The sequence below is a fragment of the Hibiscus syriacus genome, unplaced genomic scaffold (assembly GCF_006381635.1).
Source record: "Hibiscus syriacus cultivar Baekdansim isolate YM2019G1 unplaced genomic scaffold, ASM638163v2 tig00001478_pilon, whole genome shotgun sequence".
NCBI lineage: Eukaryota > Viridiplantae > Streptophyta > Magnoliopsida > Malvales > Malvaceae > Hibiscus > Hibiscus syriacus.
The window spans coordinates 5,196,284-5,213,822 of record NW_024061874.1 but is presented as its reverse complement, the minus strand read 5'-3'; the positions used below and the strand labels follow the sequence as shown (position 1 = coordinate 5,213,822).

Below are 17,539 nucleotides of genomic sequence, written 5' to 3'. Positions count from 1 at the left end.
TACCTTATTTTTTATTTTATTTGTTTTTACCTAGTATATATATATATATTTTAGTATTTTATTTGTTTTTATTTTTACTTAGTATATATATATATATATATATATATCTTATATATATATATACTTTTTATTATATATATATATATATATTATTTTGTATTCTTTTTCTTTATTTTCTTTTACCTTTTTTGTTTTATTTTTATTTATGTTACTATTTTATTTATTTTGTTTTATTTTTATTTATTTTATTATTTTTCTTTATTTGTTTTGTTTATTATTTTCATATTCGCATACTTTCTATCTTAATTCGATTATGTGCTTCACTACATTTCTGTCTTTTTTAAGGGTCTTCATTCAAATCAATCAGATGTAAGTAATTTGGATCATATTTTTACCTTTTAATTTAAACTTTCAATTTTCTTAATTAAACACAATTGGAAATTAATTAGTACCGAAAGGGCAGTTCAAGGGTGCTAATCCTTCCTTGATTGTAACCGACTCCCGAATCTGACATATCTTTGCTAAAATGCTGATCAGGTAAGAAATCGAGGTATCTGATCGACTTATTTGTTTTAAAATAAATGATTGGTGGCAACTCCAACACATTACATTCAAGTCAAAGCCCAATTTCGGGCTTACCCGAAAGACGGTTCTGATATTAGCATAAGTAAATTAATGAAAATAACTAAATTAATAATCCAACAACCTAAGGACTGGCTAATAAATCAAATTTCTAACATTTGTTAATTAACCATTAAAATATGGTATTAAAACAGAACAATAAAAATTTAAAAATCAAAATATAAATAACCAAATAAATGTATTTGGAAATTTAAGGGCCAAAACTGGTATTAACATAAACTGGAAGGACTTAATAAATAATTATGAACAAATCAGGACCCCAATAGTCAATTTAAAATAAATACAGGCACCAGAAATAAAAATAACCCCTAATAATATTTAAGGACTAAAATAATTTAAACCAGAAACATGAAGGACTAAATGATAATTAAACCATATGCAAAACAGTGGCTAAAATGAAAAATAAATAAATCAAAGGGTCAAATTCAAATGTCAATAAAAATATACAACTCATGAAATTAATGACTAAAATGAAATAATCACAAATATGGTAACGAGAGTCAAACATTAACTAAATGACATAACATATAAGATGTTGACTGAAATATAAACATTGAAATACGAGTGCTCAAAATAAAATAATCTAAAGATTCATTCCATAGTAAAATAACGAGATTACAAAGATGCAGGGACCAAATATGCTAATATACCCTCCCTCAAAAACACGCTAATTCCCTGGTAAAACGACGTCGCTCGGGGCATGATACATAAGATCAAAGTAAGGCCAAAATTGGCTAAAACTCTCATTTGTTCTGTTTTCCCAACTGATAGAAGAGAGATAAGGAGAGATAGAGAGAGATGGCTCAAGAGCTCTCAACCAGAGCTCAAAAGCTCTCAACCGGAGCTCAAAAGCTTCCAAAAAACGGTGAACCTCCGTCGTGTCAACCGCCACCGACCTATGACGACCACTGCCTGCCGGAGCCAGAGGAGAGAGAAGAAGACATCACCTGAAGCATCTCCTCCTCCTCATCACGAATCCGAGGTTGGATTTTTGAAATGGGGGCTAGATCGGAGCAAATCTAGAGAAAAAGGTAAAAAAATTTCTTCCTCTCTCATTTTTTTTCTTTCGATATTGGTTTTTTTCTATTATTCTCTCTTCGAAAAACCCTCTACTTTCTCTCCTATTTTTTTCAAACCCCCCCCCCCCCGAAAAATCCCCTGTGTTCTCCTCCCCTTTTCTCTTTTTGAATGGTTCTTCCCTCCTGGTTTTATGTTGCATGTGGGTGATAGCCTTTGATTTCCGAGGGCTAGGATGTGATGGCCCCATATCTCTCTTTTGATTTTCTCCCATTTTTATTTGGAGTTTTATGACTTTGATTTTTTGACTGATGGGTGTTTCTGTCACTGTTTGGTGCAAATCTGTCGACAGTAGCGGGAACAATCGACGACGGTAGCATCAACAATGGCAGGCGGCGACAACAACATCATACCCCTAGGTTTAGGTTTCAGAAACCGTAGGGGGTCAGGTCGGGTTGTGTCAGATACTGGGTCCGAACCGGGTCGGGTTACTGGGGTTGTCTGCTGGACTGGGTCTTCGAGTTTTGGGCCAAAACCGGGATTTGGGTCTTGGTTAAGTTGGTCATCTGGGTCAGAGCTGGTTGGGCCTCGGGTTATATATTAGACCTGCAAATGTAAAATGTAAAATAAATAATAATAATAATAATATAATTAATAATATATAATTAGTATTTTTTTTTCGAGACCCGGACAAAACGGGTGTCTACATGAGTTGAGAGCAAAACGAATGAAACAGCAAGATCCAAAGGCACATAGTAAGTTGAGATATGCTTCTAGAGGCAGTTCTGGTGGCAAGGGGTCATCACCTGTCAAGCGAAAACCCTTCATTGCATCCGGTCTAAGTAGCTCTAGTCAGAGTGAGAGTGAAAGTAGGCCTAACAGTGAAGATGAGGGGTCGACTGGGGATGACAGAATGGCTGATAGTGAGGATGAGACAGGGACATGGGGGCCAGATGGACCAACATTCAATGATATTAAAGAAATTACTACCAGAAGGTCAAAACTCGCAAAATGGTTTATGGAGCCATTTTTTGAGGAGTTGATTGTGGGTTGTTTTGTAAGAGTTGGTATTGGAAGGTCGAAAAGTGGCCCTATCTACAGGCTCTTCATGGTCAGAAATGTTGATGCTACAGATCCTGATCGGACATACAAATTAGAGAACAGGGCAACATATAAGTACTTGAATGTTGTTTGGGGAAATGAAAGTTCTGCTGCCAGGTGGCAGATGGATATTATTTCAGACTCCCCACCACAAGAGGAAGAGTTTAGACAATGGGTTAGGGAGGTGGAGCGAAGTGGATGCCGGATGCCAAGCAAGCAAGATGTGTTGGAAAAGAAAGAAGCATTACAGAAGGTCAGAACTTTTGTTTATTCAGCAGCTACTGTAAAGCAGATGTTGCAGGAGAAAAAATCATCCTCATCTAAACATTTGAATGTTGCTGCTGAGAAGGACCGATTGAGAAGGGACCTGGAAATTGCACAAAGCAAGCATGATGAGGCAGATGTTGAGAGGATTAAGAAGAGACTGCATCAACTGGAGGCTTCCCGGCAGTCACAGGAGAAAGATGTCAAGGCTATTAGGTTGGCTGAGATGAACAGAAAGAACAGAGTTGAGAATTTCAAGAATGCATCAGGATTAAAACCCGTAAACACATCTTTTAAAGCAGGGGAGGCCGGCTATGATCCTTTTTCAAGAAGGTGGACTAGATCAAGGAATTACTATAATGCGAAGGCTCCTGGAGGAGATACAACGGCGGCAACTAATGATGACACAAATGGCAATGGAAATGCAAGTGTTGCTGCTGTTGAAGCTGGCAAGGCAGCCACGGCAGCTGCATTACAAGAAGCTGCTGGCTTGGGGAAATTGGTCGATACAAGTGCCCCCGTCGATGAAGGGACAGAATCCAACATGCTACACAACTTTGAGCTTCCAATCTCATTGGAAGCACTTCGGAAGTTTGGTGGTCACGAAGGTGCTATGTTGGGATTCATGGCCAGGAAACAAAGGATAGAAGCAACCGTCGGATGCAGAGTCCCCGAGAATGATGGGAGGAGACATGCTCTTACCTTGACTGTCAGTGACTATAAAAGAAGAAGAGGGCTTTTTTAGAAGGTAATAATATATATTCTCTCATTTCAGCTCTTCTTTAAGAGGAAAGCTCGACTGTTGGTGACTACAATGTTAGCATATTGTTTTTTGTGTGCATATGTATGCTGTCTTTCGGTTTATAAAATTATGGTTCGACTGCTAGCAGCTGATATCAAAATTCTGAAGTTTCTTTTGTGATGCCAAACAAATGAAAAAAGAAACATGCAGGATATAACATTTTATACCTAAGAGTACGGGGGAATATATGATATAATGCTTTTAACATATATTATATTGGTCAAATTCTATCATTAGTCCTTGTACTATATATAACTGGTGTATTTCGTTCATGTATTCTATTAGGGTTAGTTTTAGTCCTTTTAGTTCATGTATTCTATCATGGTCAAAGTTTAGTTCATGTACTTGTCGAATTTTGAAATTTTTGTTATAACTCAAATGGGACAATAGGATTGAATCATAGAGATTTTAAAATCCAAAGTAGAGTACAAGAAGTAAATCCATAACTTATGTATAGCACAGAGAGTGATTAAAAAGTTATCAGTCGGAATAACATAACATATTGTATTAAAATGATATACAGGGTAAGAAAATGAGTTATAAACAATAAATGTTATGAATACTATTAATATTTTAGGTTGTGTCTAAAATGTTATCAGAGTTTAAGCGGACGGAGCATTGGATTATCCCACAATAAGAGAATAAGTTGCAAATTAAAAATGTTATGAATATATATAAGAAATACGGTTGACCCAATAATATTATGGTTCACTAAGAAATAAGTTGCGATAATGTTATTTTTATTAATAAAATAAGTTCTGCCCAAGAATGTTATGGTTCACTAAGAAAGCATGTTACAATCTAGAATCTTAACATTTTTAATAATAAAATGGGTTACGCCTAAAATATTATCAGAGTTTAAGTTGATGGAGTCTTGAATTTTCTCATGACAAGAAAAAAAAAGTTAAAAGCTGAAAATGTTATAAGAAATACAGTTTGCGTCCAATATGTCATGATTCACTAAGAAACATGTTGCGATCTGTAATGTTAATATTTTAATTAATAAAATAGGTTGCTTCCAAGAATGTTTTGGTTCACTAAGAAAGTAGGTTGCAATCTGTAATATACTGTTAATTTTTTTAAATAAAAACAGTTCAAAAAATTAAATATCGATACTTAATATATTATTATCGATATTTTTAAATATTAAACAAAGTTGAAGATAAGATCGAAATTTAAAATATTGATGATCGATACTTTTAGAAATTAAAAAATTGATAAAAAAGATCGAATTCCTCATTTTTCATGTTTTTTTTAATTCGAAAGTGAAGACTTTTTGTGGAGAAGTATCGATATTTATTATAAGTGAATTACGAGACAAATTATTTAAGAAAACAGTTCGAAAATAAAATATCAATACTTAATCTATGTTGATCGATATTTTTACATAAAAAAGGTGCTACCTATTATGTTATCATAATTTGAAAGTATCTATATTTGTAAAAAATTATTGATATTTTGCATCCTTCTTATTTTTCATATTTTTCTTTAAATTCGAAAGTATCGATACTTTTGGAAAAGTATCCATATTTCGAATTAAAAAAATGAAAAATGGTATGTTAACTTTTGAATTTATAAGTATCAATACTTTTGAATTTAAAAAAATAGAAAATGATATTTTAACTTTTGAATTTAAAAGTATCGATACTTTGTAGCCTTCACATTTTTTATGTTTTTCTTTAAATTCGAAAGTATCAATATTTTTAAAAAAGTATTGATACTTTCGAATTAAAAAAATAAAAAAATGATATTTTATCTTTCGAATTTAAAAGAATCGATAGTATCGATACTTTGCAGCCTTCTCATTTTTCATGTTTTCTTTAAATTTGAAAGTATCAATATGTTTGGAAAAGTATTCATACTTTCAAATTTTTTATAATAGAAAAATTAACATTCTAGATCACAACTTGCTTTCTTAGTGAACATAACATTCTTGTGTGTAACAAATTTTATTAATAAAAATATTAGCATTCCAAATCTCAACATATTACTTAGTGAACCATGACATTCTTGGATGAAACTCATTTTATTAATAAAAATATTAATATTTCATATCGTAACTTATTTCTTAGTGAACCATGGCATTCTTGGGTATAACCCATTTTATTATAAAAATATTAACATTCCAGATCCCAACCTATTTATTAGTGAACCATGACATTCTTGGACAAAACTCATTTTATTAATAAACATATTAACATTTCAGATCACAACATATTTCTTAGTGAACCATGTCATTATTGGGCACAACCTATTTTATTAAAAAAAATTAACATTCCACATCTCAACGTGTTTCTTAGTTAATCATGGCATTTTTAGGCGCAACCATATTTCTTATATATATTTATAACATATTCAATTTTAACTTATTTTTTTATCGTAGTAATGTCAAAGGCCCCAATAACTTAAACTTTGGTAATATTTTAGGCGCAACCTAAAATGTTAATATAACTTTTTTCACCAGTTATAACATTTTTGGTGTAACCTGTTATACTATTGTATCGATAACTTTTTTGGTTTTGTTTTTTAACATTTTGTGTTTCATTTTTAACCTATAAAATATGTTTTTCATGTTGAAATGGTCGCCGTGACTTTTTAGGGCTTTTTCGAGGATCGATCCAACTTAATTTTGGGAACATGTTGGGTTTTAAAGTACATAAATAAACAAATTTGGAGTCGCCATCGACATTTAGATTATGTAGGTCGAATACCTAAAAATACCTTTTAAAATAATTTTAAGAAAAATAAGTTTAAAAGATAAAAATTTTGATATGCGATTAACCAGAAATTCACTTTGAAAAGGGTTCGGGAGTCGATTACGTGTAGGGAAGGATTAACAACCCCACAACGCCCAAAATCAGTACTTACACAATTATATGTCATCTAAATATTGAAATTGACAAATTCCAATAATATTTAAATTATGATACTTTTTTAGAAAAATAAAAAATGATATTATTTTATATGAATAATCCTCGAAAATACCTCCCTAGTCAATTAAGGGGATATTTTTATGGATTCCTCATATAAAATAATATTACCCTAAATTTTAGATATAATAAAAATAAAAATAAATTTATTTAAAACATAAAAATATTATTTTATTCTAGCAGTCCTTAGAGACACTCTTTGTTAGTTAAGGGGTGTTTCTTTAAGTTCCTCATATAAAATAATATATGAAAATATTTATTCTAGTAACAAATTTATAAATATATAAATAAAGGATTAAAATAATAAATATAATAAATTTAGGGATTAAATTATAAACTTAACAAAAGATCAAGGTAACAATTGCAAATAATTCAAATATTAGGCACTTCAAACGAAAATAAACCCATAATACTATTCATAATTAAAAATATTAAATTTAGGGCTTAAACTGTAAAAAAAGTAAAAATTCATGGTCATAACAAAAACATCATTAAATTGACGTACTGGAATTGTAATTTAACCCTAATCATTATTCATGATTAAAATAAAAACTATTAAAATCTAAGGACTAAATCGAATATTTACCCAAAAATATATAAATACGGTTAGTGAGTAAAATAAAAACAAAATAAAAATTGAAATCCAAATTAAAATACACAAATGAATTTCAGTGACCAAAATGAAAATTACAAAACCTAAGGGACTGCGGGAATTATATTCTGTTAAACTATGTTTTGATATAACAAATTTAAGGCAAATTTTTTTTAGACTTCAATTGAATTCATTCAAAGTTTTCAAAAGGTTTCAAAAATAATTCAAAGTCTATTAAATTCAGATTTGAGCAAAAATGCAAATGGGTACCGATACCCCTATGAATGGTATCAATACCCCTTATGAATGGGTATCAATACCCTTTACGAATGGGTATCGATACCCCTATAGGTATCCATACCCTGGGTATCGATACCCTTATGACTGGGTATCAATACCCCTATGAAGGCTCAAACATCGAATGCAAAAGGGTACCGATACCCCTATGGGTATCATTACACTGGGTACCGATACCCCCGCATGGGTATCAATACCCCTGCATGGGTATCAATACCCCTGCATAGGTATCAATGCCCCCTGGCTCCAACGGCTAGTTTAATTTGAATTTAACAAAGGTAGTACCGATACCCCTTGAAGGGGTATTGATACCCCCTGCTATGAATAACCTTGTTTTACGGAAAAATCATCCCAAACGGCTCCAAAACATCTCTAACAGTTATACACGACTTCAAACTCATTTCAAGATATAAATACAAGCTGAGGACACTTGAAGAAGTAAGAGAACAATTATCCAAGCATTGAAACACAAGAGAAGAAGTTTTTCATTCTTATTTTCATTATCTCTTGTAAATATTGTTCTAGTGAGCTTAATTCTTGTAAACACCTACCTTTGAGAGGTTTATTTGTTTACATCTTTTATTCTTTTGTAAAGGGGAAAGGTTCTAGCTGATCCCGTGAAAAGCTAGGGAAAGGTTCTAGTTTAGCCCGTAAAAAACTAGGGAGTTATAAAGGTTATCTCTTTGTCCTTGAAAAAGAAAGAACAAATTAGTGAATTTGTTGGAAAATCCTTGGTGAGGGAGCTAAGGTAGTGTATGTAGACTTGGTTGAAAAGTCAAACCACTATAAATCACTGTGAAAATTTCTATCTTTCAATCTCTTCACTCCTAAACACAAAAACAGTTTCGACCCCTCTTTGCAAACTATTCCAGTTATCAATTCGAGCTTCCTCAAATCCCAACAATTGGTATAAAAGCTTAACTCGTTAGAAGGCTTAACATCCTTAAGACGATCCTCGAAGAAGCTTTACCGATTCCCGACGTAATCGATAAAAAGATGGCTTCAACCTTCAGTTCGTATTACATTGAAGATTCACATATTATGGACTCACAATCGGTCAACAAGCCACCCTTCTTCAATGGAGCAAATTATGCACATTGGAAGAATAAGATGATGTTCTTTATTCGAGCCTACAATCTAGGAGCTTGGAACTCAATCATGAACGGTTACTCCACTCCACCTGGCGAGTTAGATGATTGGGATGATTAGAGTAATGAAGAGAAGAAAAAGTTCCAGCACAATGCTAAGGCTATACACATTATCTTTTGTGCATTAGACCTAAATGAATATGGAAGAATCTCATCTTGTTCCAGTGCCAAAGAGATTTGGGATAAGCTTTAAGTCACTCATGAAGGAACTGATGAAGTGAGAGAATCAAAGATAAGTCTTCTCAACCATAGCTACGAGAACTTCAAGATGAAACCCGATGAAGACATAAAAGCTATGACGGATAGATTTTCCGTGATTGTCAACGGTCTCAGGGGATTTAGAGAAGTAATCCCTAATGAGAAGCTTATGAGGAAGATGATCTACTCTCTTCCAAAGTCATGGCAATCGAAGAAGACAACCATTATCGAAGCTAGAGACTTAGAGTCTCTCACTCTCGACAAGCTAATTGGTTCCTTTCTCACTCATGAGATGACGTTGAAGGAAGAGTAAGAAGGCGAAAAGAAGAAAAAATAGAAAAAGAATGAGGTAGGTATTGCCTTCAAATCCACCAATGAAAGCTATCAAGATTCAAGTGATGAAGTGGATGAAGACGATGATGAACAAGAAGATGAGATGGTCAAGCTCTTAAAAGAGTTAAAGAGATTCATGACTTCCAAGGAAGTAAAGCATGAATCAACCAAGTAGAAGAGTGCCTCGGTGTGCTTTAATTGTAAAAGAACGGGGCATGTCAAGTATGATTGTCCCATTCTAAGAAAGAAGGATCATCCAAGAAGAAGACATATGTGTCAGCTTGGAGTGACGAAGATGACTCCAATGATGATGAAGTAGTCAACATATGCCTCATGGCCACTCATGAAGAATTCGAGGTATCTTCTAACTCAAATGAATTTAATTCATTTACTTTCGATGAGTTACAAGATGCTTATAATAGGTTGTATTTGGGATTTGAGACCATAGATTCCAAATATACGAAAATAATTTCAAAACTCAAAATTAAAGATGAATTGATTTTGAAAGTAAAAGTTGATTTTGAAAATCAAAATGAAATTTTGAAAATGATTTAGAGATTTCAAAAATCAAAATAAATGATTTAGAAAAAGAAAATTTTGATTTAAAAGTTAAACTTGAAAGCTTAACAAAAGAAAAATAATTAATTTCTAAAAATGACCTATTATGTTTAAAAATGACAAAATGCTCACATTGTCATTTTCATGGTCACAGGGAACATACATGTCCTTTTAAGAAAGGAGAACATTTTAAAATTAGACAAGAATGAGTTCCAAAGGGAACAACGGACATTGAAACTAATGTTCAAGGATCCAAAGCAATTTGGATACCAAAATATACTTAAATGTATCTTGTATGTGTGTGGGAGCAATGGTGATGGAAGTGATAATATTCAAGATGCTCTAGCCACACATGAAAAAGGAATGGGTAACTTCTAAGCTTAATGCTTTTGATTTTGGTTATTTGGTTGCCCATTTGATTTTAAGCATGCATGAGTTTTGGTCTTAAATGATTATGCATTATTGTTTTAATCTCATGTATGTTGAAAATATGTTTATAATGAACATTTTAAAGTTTTAATAATTTTTCAAAATTTTTGTTCATCATAAGGAATTTTGGTCAAAATTGGTTTTTAATGCAAATGATATCTCTCTAACAATTGATATAAACTTTTCAAACACTTTGATTTTAAATGTAAATGATATCTCTCTAACAATTGATATCAATTTTTTTAAAAAAAAACTTTTTTGACCTAAATTTGAATGTTTACGTATGTGGTTTAAATGAAAATGATATTTCTCTAACAATTGATATCAAAAATTTTCATATGCATAACATTTTTACAAAACTTTATGCATATGTACTTAATTTCAACTATTGGTATTGCATAAAGTATTTTAGACTTGGATATATTGAATTTCATGTGCTATTAACATGTTTTTTATTATTTGTTGAAATTTAATTTTGTTTAAGTGTCAAGATCTCAAAAGCTAAATTTTGTTTGGAATGGTATTTTTTAGGGGAGCTTTGATTTTTCAAATGATTTTTTTAAATTGTCAAATTTACCACTTATTCTCCAAAGTTATTTTGAACTTTAAAGGTTGAATTATTTTTGATATAACAAAAAGGGGGAGAAGTATGGTTTGAAAAATTCAATTTCTTAATGAAAAGGGGGAGCTTAACATTTTTATATATTTTCCAACAATTGGATCTTTTTAACAATTGGTATCCTTTTTTAAACATTTTGTATCTTTTTCATTAAACATTTTATTAAGGGGGAGTTTTGCCAAAAACAATTTTTCAAATTTATGTTATATCAAAAAGGGGGACATTGTTGAAATATGTTTCGATATAACAAATTTAAGGCAAAATGTTTTTGGAATTGAATTGAATTTATTCAAAGTTTTCAAAAGGTTTCAAAAATAAATCAAAGTCCATTACATTCAGATTTGAGCAAAAATGCAAATGGTTACCGATAACCCTATGAATGGGTATCAATACCCCTTAGGAATGGGTACCAATACCCCTATGGGTATCAATACCTTAGGTACCGATACCCCTATGACTGGGTATCAATATCCCTATGAAGGCTCAAACATCGAATGCAAAAAGGGTACCAATATCGATACCCCTATAGGTATCAATACCCTGGGTACCGATACCCCTGCATGGGTATCAATACCCCCTGGCTCCAACGGCTAGCAACGGCTAGTTTGATTTGAATTTAACAAAGGTAGTACCGATACCCCCTGTTATGGATAGCCTTGTTTTGCTGAAAATTCATCCCCAAACGGCTCTAAAACATCCCCAACGAATATACACGACTTCAAACTCATTTCAAGCTATAAATACAAGCTAAGGACACTTGAAGAAGTAAGAGAACAACTATCCAAGTATTCAAACAAAAGAGAAGAAGTTTTTCATTCTCTCTTGTAAATATTGTTCTAGTGAGCTTAATTCTTGTAAACACCTACCTTTTATAGGTTTATTTGTTTACTTATTTTATCCTTTTGTAAAGGGGAATGGTTCTAGTTGATCCCGTAAAAAGCTACGGAATGGTTCTAGTTTAGCCCGTGAAAAATGAGGGAGTTGTAAAGGTTATCTCTTTATCCTTGAAAAAGAAAGAACAAATTAGTGAATTTGTTGGAAAATCCTTGGTTAGGGGCTAAGGTAGTGGATGTAGACTTGGTTGAGAAATCAAACTACTATAAATCGTAGTGCAAATTTCTATCTTTCAATCTCCTCACTCCCTAAACACAAAAATCATTCTGACCCCTCTTTGCAAACCGTTCCAGTTATCGATTCAAGCTTTCACAAATCCAAACATTTTCCCATACACTAAATACACAAAAAACCCTCCCCAAAATGATGTCGCGTGAAAAGGGGTATTTACACCCTAAACTGGCCCAAAATAATGAGCCAACCTCATTTTCTCCTCTTTCTCTCTATATCTTAAAAGAGAGAAAGAAGTTTCTCTCGCTTCTCCCTAAAATCCCTCACCGGAGGGAGACCGACCATTAGGCTAGTCGTCGTACATTGGTGCCAACAACGACCGTCGTCTATAGCCCATGGTGGTTGGAATTCAAAACAAAAACCCCCAAATCGAAGCCCCATTTTTCCTACACCTGAATCCGAGCCCCTCTCATCCTAAAAACCTGTCAACCGATCTAGATCTTGGTGTTTACCTTCGGAAAAAAAAATCCGACTCTTCGACGTCGTTTGAAGATTCCGACGAACGTGGTAAGCTTTCTTTCATCTCTCTTTTCTTATTTATGATTTGTCATTGTTGTGGTTGTGTCGAATGGTTGCTCTTTTTTCTATGTTTTTCTTTTTTTCTCTCCATTTTTCTCTCTCCGTATGGATACTAGTGATGTCTTTTTTCTTATATGTTTTAGGGTTATTTTTATAGGACCCTTCGGCTCTCCCTTTCGATCGGTCAGAAGGATGAACCCCTGTGATTCACCGGGGCTATGGCGGTGACTAACCTAGGGGAAACTACGACTAGTTGGGTGTATTTAATGCACCCATCCCTTTTGGATCTAACCGGTGGTCTTTAACGTAGCAACTCACGTGTCGGTGGCTGAGAGGGGCATCTGGTGGCGGCGGCTGGCATAACCCTAGGGTTATAATGAAACCCTAGGGTTTCTGGAATCTTATCTGGGTCGTTGGATCAAAGTAAGATGCAATTACTGAGAGCAACGGGCGACAAATGGCTAAGGCAGAAAACCCTAACGGGGTTCAGGCCTGATGGGTTAGATGTTGGGCTCGATTTGTTCTTGGATAGGATTTGTACATGGTTCGGGTTTACTTGCATTAGGCTTCATTTTTTTAATAATAATAATAATAATAATAATATATGTAGGACCAAAATGACTATCTACAACCTCTTTGCTCATTCTTGTGTCAATAAGAATATGGCAAAGATGAAAAGATAATGAATTTTCGTCCATTCGACTTCATTTTTTCATGGGAAATCCCCTCCACTCTTTTTTCAGGGGAGATCGGACTTGATATGTTCCTCTTTTTCAGGTAGTTGGATCAATTTTGGAAGATGTGTCTGCTCCACTCTTCTTTCAAGGGAGATCAAACTTGATTTGTTCCTCTTTTTCGGGTAGTTAGATATATTTTGAAGATGGGCATGCTTCACTATTCTTTTATGGGAGATCAGACTTGATCTTTTCCTCTTTTTGGGTAGTCAGGTCTATTTTGAAGACGGGTCTGCTCCACTATTCTATCAGGGGATATTAGACTTGATATGTTCCTTTTTTTTGGGTAGTCATATTTATTTTGAAGACGGGTATGCTCCACTATTCATTCAGGGGAGATCAGACTTGATATATTCCTCTTTTTCGTGTAGTCAGATCTATTTGCAGATGGGTCTTCTCCACTATTCATTCAAGGAGATACGACTTGATTTGTTCCTCTTTTTTGAGTAGTCAAATCAATTTTTGAAAACGAGTTTTCTCTATTTTTCTTTAAGGGAAATAAGACTCGATTTGTTCCGCTTTTTTGGGTATTCAGATCAATTTTGGAAACGAGACTGCTTCACTCTTCTTTCAGGGAGATAAGACTCGAGAAATCTTGGGAAGACGGGTCTGCTCCTCTATTCTTTTAGGGGAGATAAGACTCAAAAAATCTTTGGATATCTCTCATTTTAGGGATTTTGAATTGGTTACTCCCATATTGAAGTTTCAATATCTTCAATCTTCAACTTTCTTTTGAGAAACTTGTAGACACTATATTACGTTTGTTATCATGCACTTATGAATGTCATGACCCTATTTATGCCTAAAATGTGTGCAATGACGCTATTTTAGCGTATTTTCTTTTTCGAATGATGACCCTCTCTTATTCTCCATCTTATGATTTTATTTTATTTTGGGCGCAACAAACATGACCAATTTACCCCAACTAACAATCTTCATCCTATATTCTTAAATGAAATATGATCTTAATTTTCTTTCTTCCTGAACCACGTCAGTACCAATGACCAACCGCTTGATTAGTGACAAATATCTTGGATCATCCTCAAATCGCTAAAATTTTCTATGTACTCAAAGGTTTTATTATGCATGTATCATGTCATCACGCAAGCTTACAATTTAAAACCATTGTTAGCTTCAGAACACCTGCACTTTTCCAAATATTTTTGCACAATTATATACAATAATTTCATGTACTTCAAGTTAAACTACATGTTTTTAATTTTCAAAGTAAGATGCTTGCAAAAGGAGAGTTAACAAGAAAATATCACTTTTTATTTATATAAATGTAAAGAGTCTTTTAAGGGATTGCATGGCAAACTTTTAACTGGAAAACTGTAAAAAGAAAAGAAATATACATCCTCATATATCAATAATACATATGCTTTTGAACTGGTACACTGCAAAGTGACTCAAGTGAAGCTTCTGTTAAAAGGATCTCGAGATTCGTGATAATGCGTAAGGGTGTGAAGTTCCTTCTTGACTGCCAAATCTCCAGATGTTGGTTACCATCAACTAGTATTGAATCTTATATCTTCAGTCCTAATACTAATCACTACTTGATGTTGTTACCCAACCCAGGAAGCTTTTAATCCTTACAATAAATCCAAGACCTTCACCAAGCACGAATCCTGGATTTGAATGACACTCATGCCATACTTTATGGGTTTTCAACTTGAGACCTCCTTAGTTTCAAGATGTCCTTTTCATATTTTCATCTTATACCCTCCTTTTATTTTATTATTTTTTCTTTTTCTTTTTTCAAGCAAAATACCTTTTAATAGCATCAAAGTTCACTGGGTAGGGTAATTCCGACCCATCTATCTCAACGAGGACTAGAGCTCCTTTAGAAAAAGTTATCTTCGCACCATAAGGTCCTTCCTAGTTTGGCATCCATTTCCCTCGGAAATCCTTTTGAATAGGTAAGATCCTTCTAAGTACGAGATCTCCTTCATGAAATTCTCGGAGGTGAACTTTCTTATTGTGTGCTCGTATCATACGCTTTTGGTACACCTGACCATGATAAATAGCTTTCAATCTCTTTTATTCAATTAAATTCAATTGGTCATATCTGGCTTGTACCCATTCTTCCTCATCTAGCTTTACCTCTGATAAAACTCAAAGTGAGGGAATTTCTACCTCAATAGGTAGGACAACTTCCATACCATAAGCTAAAGAAAATGGAGTTGCCCCTGTCGACGTCCGTACTGAAGTTCGATAAGCCAACAGAGCTAATGATAATTTCTTATACCAGTCCTTATAAGTCTCAGTCATATTTTCTATAAGTTTATTGTTGTTCTTATTGGTCGTCTCTATTGCCCAATTCATCTTCGGGCGATAAGTGGCGGAATTATGATGTTTTATTTTGAAATGCTCACAGACTGATTTCATCATCTTGTTGTTTAGATTTAAAGCATTTTCGGAAATAATCCTCTCTGATAGACCATATCGACAGATGATTTCCTTTTTCAAGAATTTACAGACAATAGACTGAGTTGTCTATTGCTACCAAAATGAAACAATGGCCATTTGAAGCTTTGGGCGAAATTTGTCTAATAACATCCATGCCCTACATAGAGAATGGCCACAGAGTTTTCACCACGTGAAATGGATGACGAGGGTATGTATTCTATCTCCATAAATCTGACACTTGTGACATTTTCGGGAATAATTGATATAATCAGTTTCTATGGTTAACTAATAGTATCAAAATCCCATAATTTGTCTAGTCATTGTTTGCCCATTGGCATGGGTACCACATACTCCTTCATGCACCTCTTCGAGAATTGTTTTAACTTATTTGGTATCAACACATCTCAATAGGACCTGATCTAGACTTTTCTTGTATAGGATCTCACCATCCAGTACATACCTCGATGTCATTCTTCTAATAATTCTTTTATCATTCTCGGTCGCCTGTTTGGGATAACTCTGGTATCTAATGTATTACAAGATATCATAATTTCAGGGATTTCTATCTTCTTCCTCTTCAATGTTAAAACAATGGGTTGGGTACTCATAAGCATGCATTTCAATGGGCATCATGTCCGAAAGCTCATCTACTTTGAATGCAGCTCCTAAAGTGGCCAAGACATCTGCCATTTGGTTTTCTTCTCTGGGGAGGTAATTGAAGGTTATTTCTTCAAATTCTGCTCTGTGTTCCATGGCCAATTTACGATATTCTACAAGCTTAGGATCTTTTGTCCCCCATTCACCTCTAAGTTGGTAAATTATTAGAACTGAATCCCCATATACCTTGAGCATTTTTACCTTTCGTTCAATGGCAACTCTAAGACCTAGAACACAAGCCTCATACTCAGCAATATTATTTGTGCAATCAAAATTGAGTCGGCTGGTAAAAGGATAATGCTCTCCATTTGGTGAGACTGAGATTACCCCAATCCCATGCCCCAAGGCATTTGAAGCACCATTAAAGTTCAACTTCCAATACTCATTGGTGGACGTAACTGATTCTTCCAAAGAAATTGCCATTAGGTCTTCATCTGGGAAATCAAAGCTTAAATACCCATATTCTTGAGAAGCTCTACTTGCAATAAATTATGCTATGTCGCTTCCTTTAACTACTTTCTGCCTTACATATTGGATATCAAACTCTGATAACAAGATCTGCCAACAAGCTAATCTTCTAGATAGTGCAAGTATATCCATCAGATACTTCAAAGGATCGAGTCTAGATATAAGCCAAGTGGTGTGATATAGCATATACTGCCTGAGGCTTCGAGTAGCCCATACCAAAATGCAGCACAAATATTCGATTGGCGAGTATTTGGCTTCGCATTCAGTGAACTTCTTACTGGGATAGCAAATAACTCTCTCTTTTTTCTTAGTTCGATCATGTTGTCCTAATACACACCCTATTGAACTTTCACAAATCGATAAGTAAAGAATTAAGGGTTTGACTGGAAAGGGTGGCCCTAAGATTGGGGTACTAGAAAAATATCACTTAACTATTTTGGAAGCTTCTTGGTAATCGTCATTCCATTTCCCTGAGTTATTCTTGCGGAGGAGGCGAAAAATGGGATCACATTTCTCAGTCAACTACGAGATAAATCGAGCTATATAATTTAATCTTCCCAAGAATCCTCGAACCTCTTTTTGTTTTCGTGGGGGTGGTAAATCTTGAATGGATTTGACTTTATCTGGATCTATTTAAATTCCTTTTTTGCTCACAACAATCCCCAAGAGCTTTCTAGATATCACCCCAAAAGTACAC

General features: G+C 33.9%; 1 protein-coding gene across 1 annotated transcript; it reads left to right on the top strand.

The window, feature by feature from the left end:
* Positions 1 to 2,372: 2,372 nt before the first annotated feature.
* Positions 2,373 to 13,070, top strand: LOC120126827 (protein RTF1 homolog). Its single transcript, XM_039144903.1, has 2 exons — positions 2,373 to 3,452; positions 13,003 to 13,070. The coding sequence occupies exons 1-2, from the start codon at positions 2,387 to 2,389 to the stop codon at positions 13,068 to 13,070; spliced, it is 1,134 nt and encodes a 377-aa protein (XP_039000834.1). The 5' UTR covers positions 2,373 to 2,386.
* The last annotated feature ends 4,469 nt before the right edge of the window (positions 13,071 to 17,539 follow it).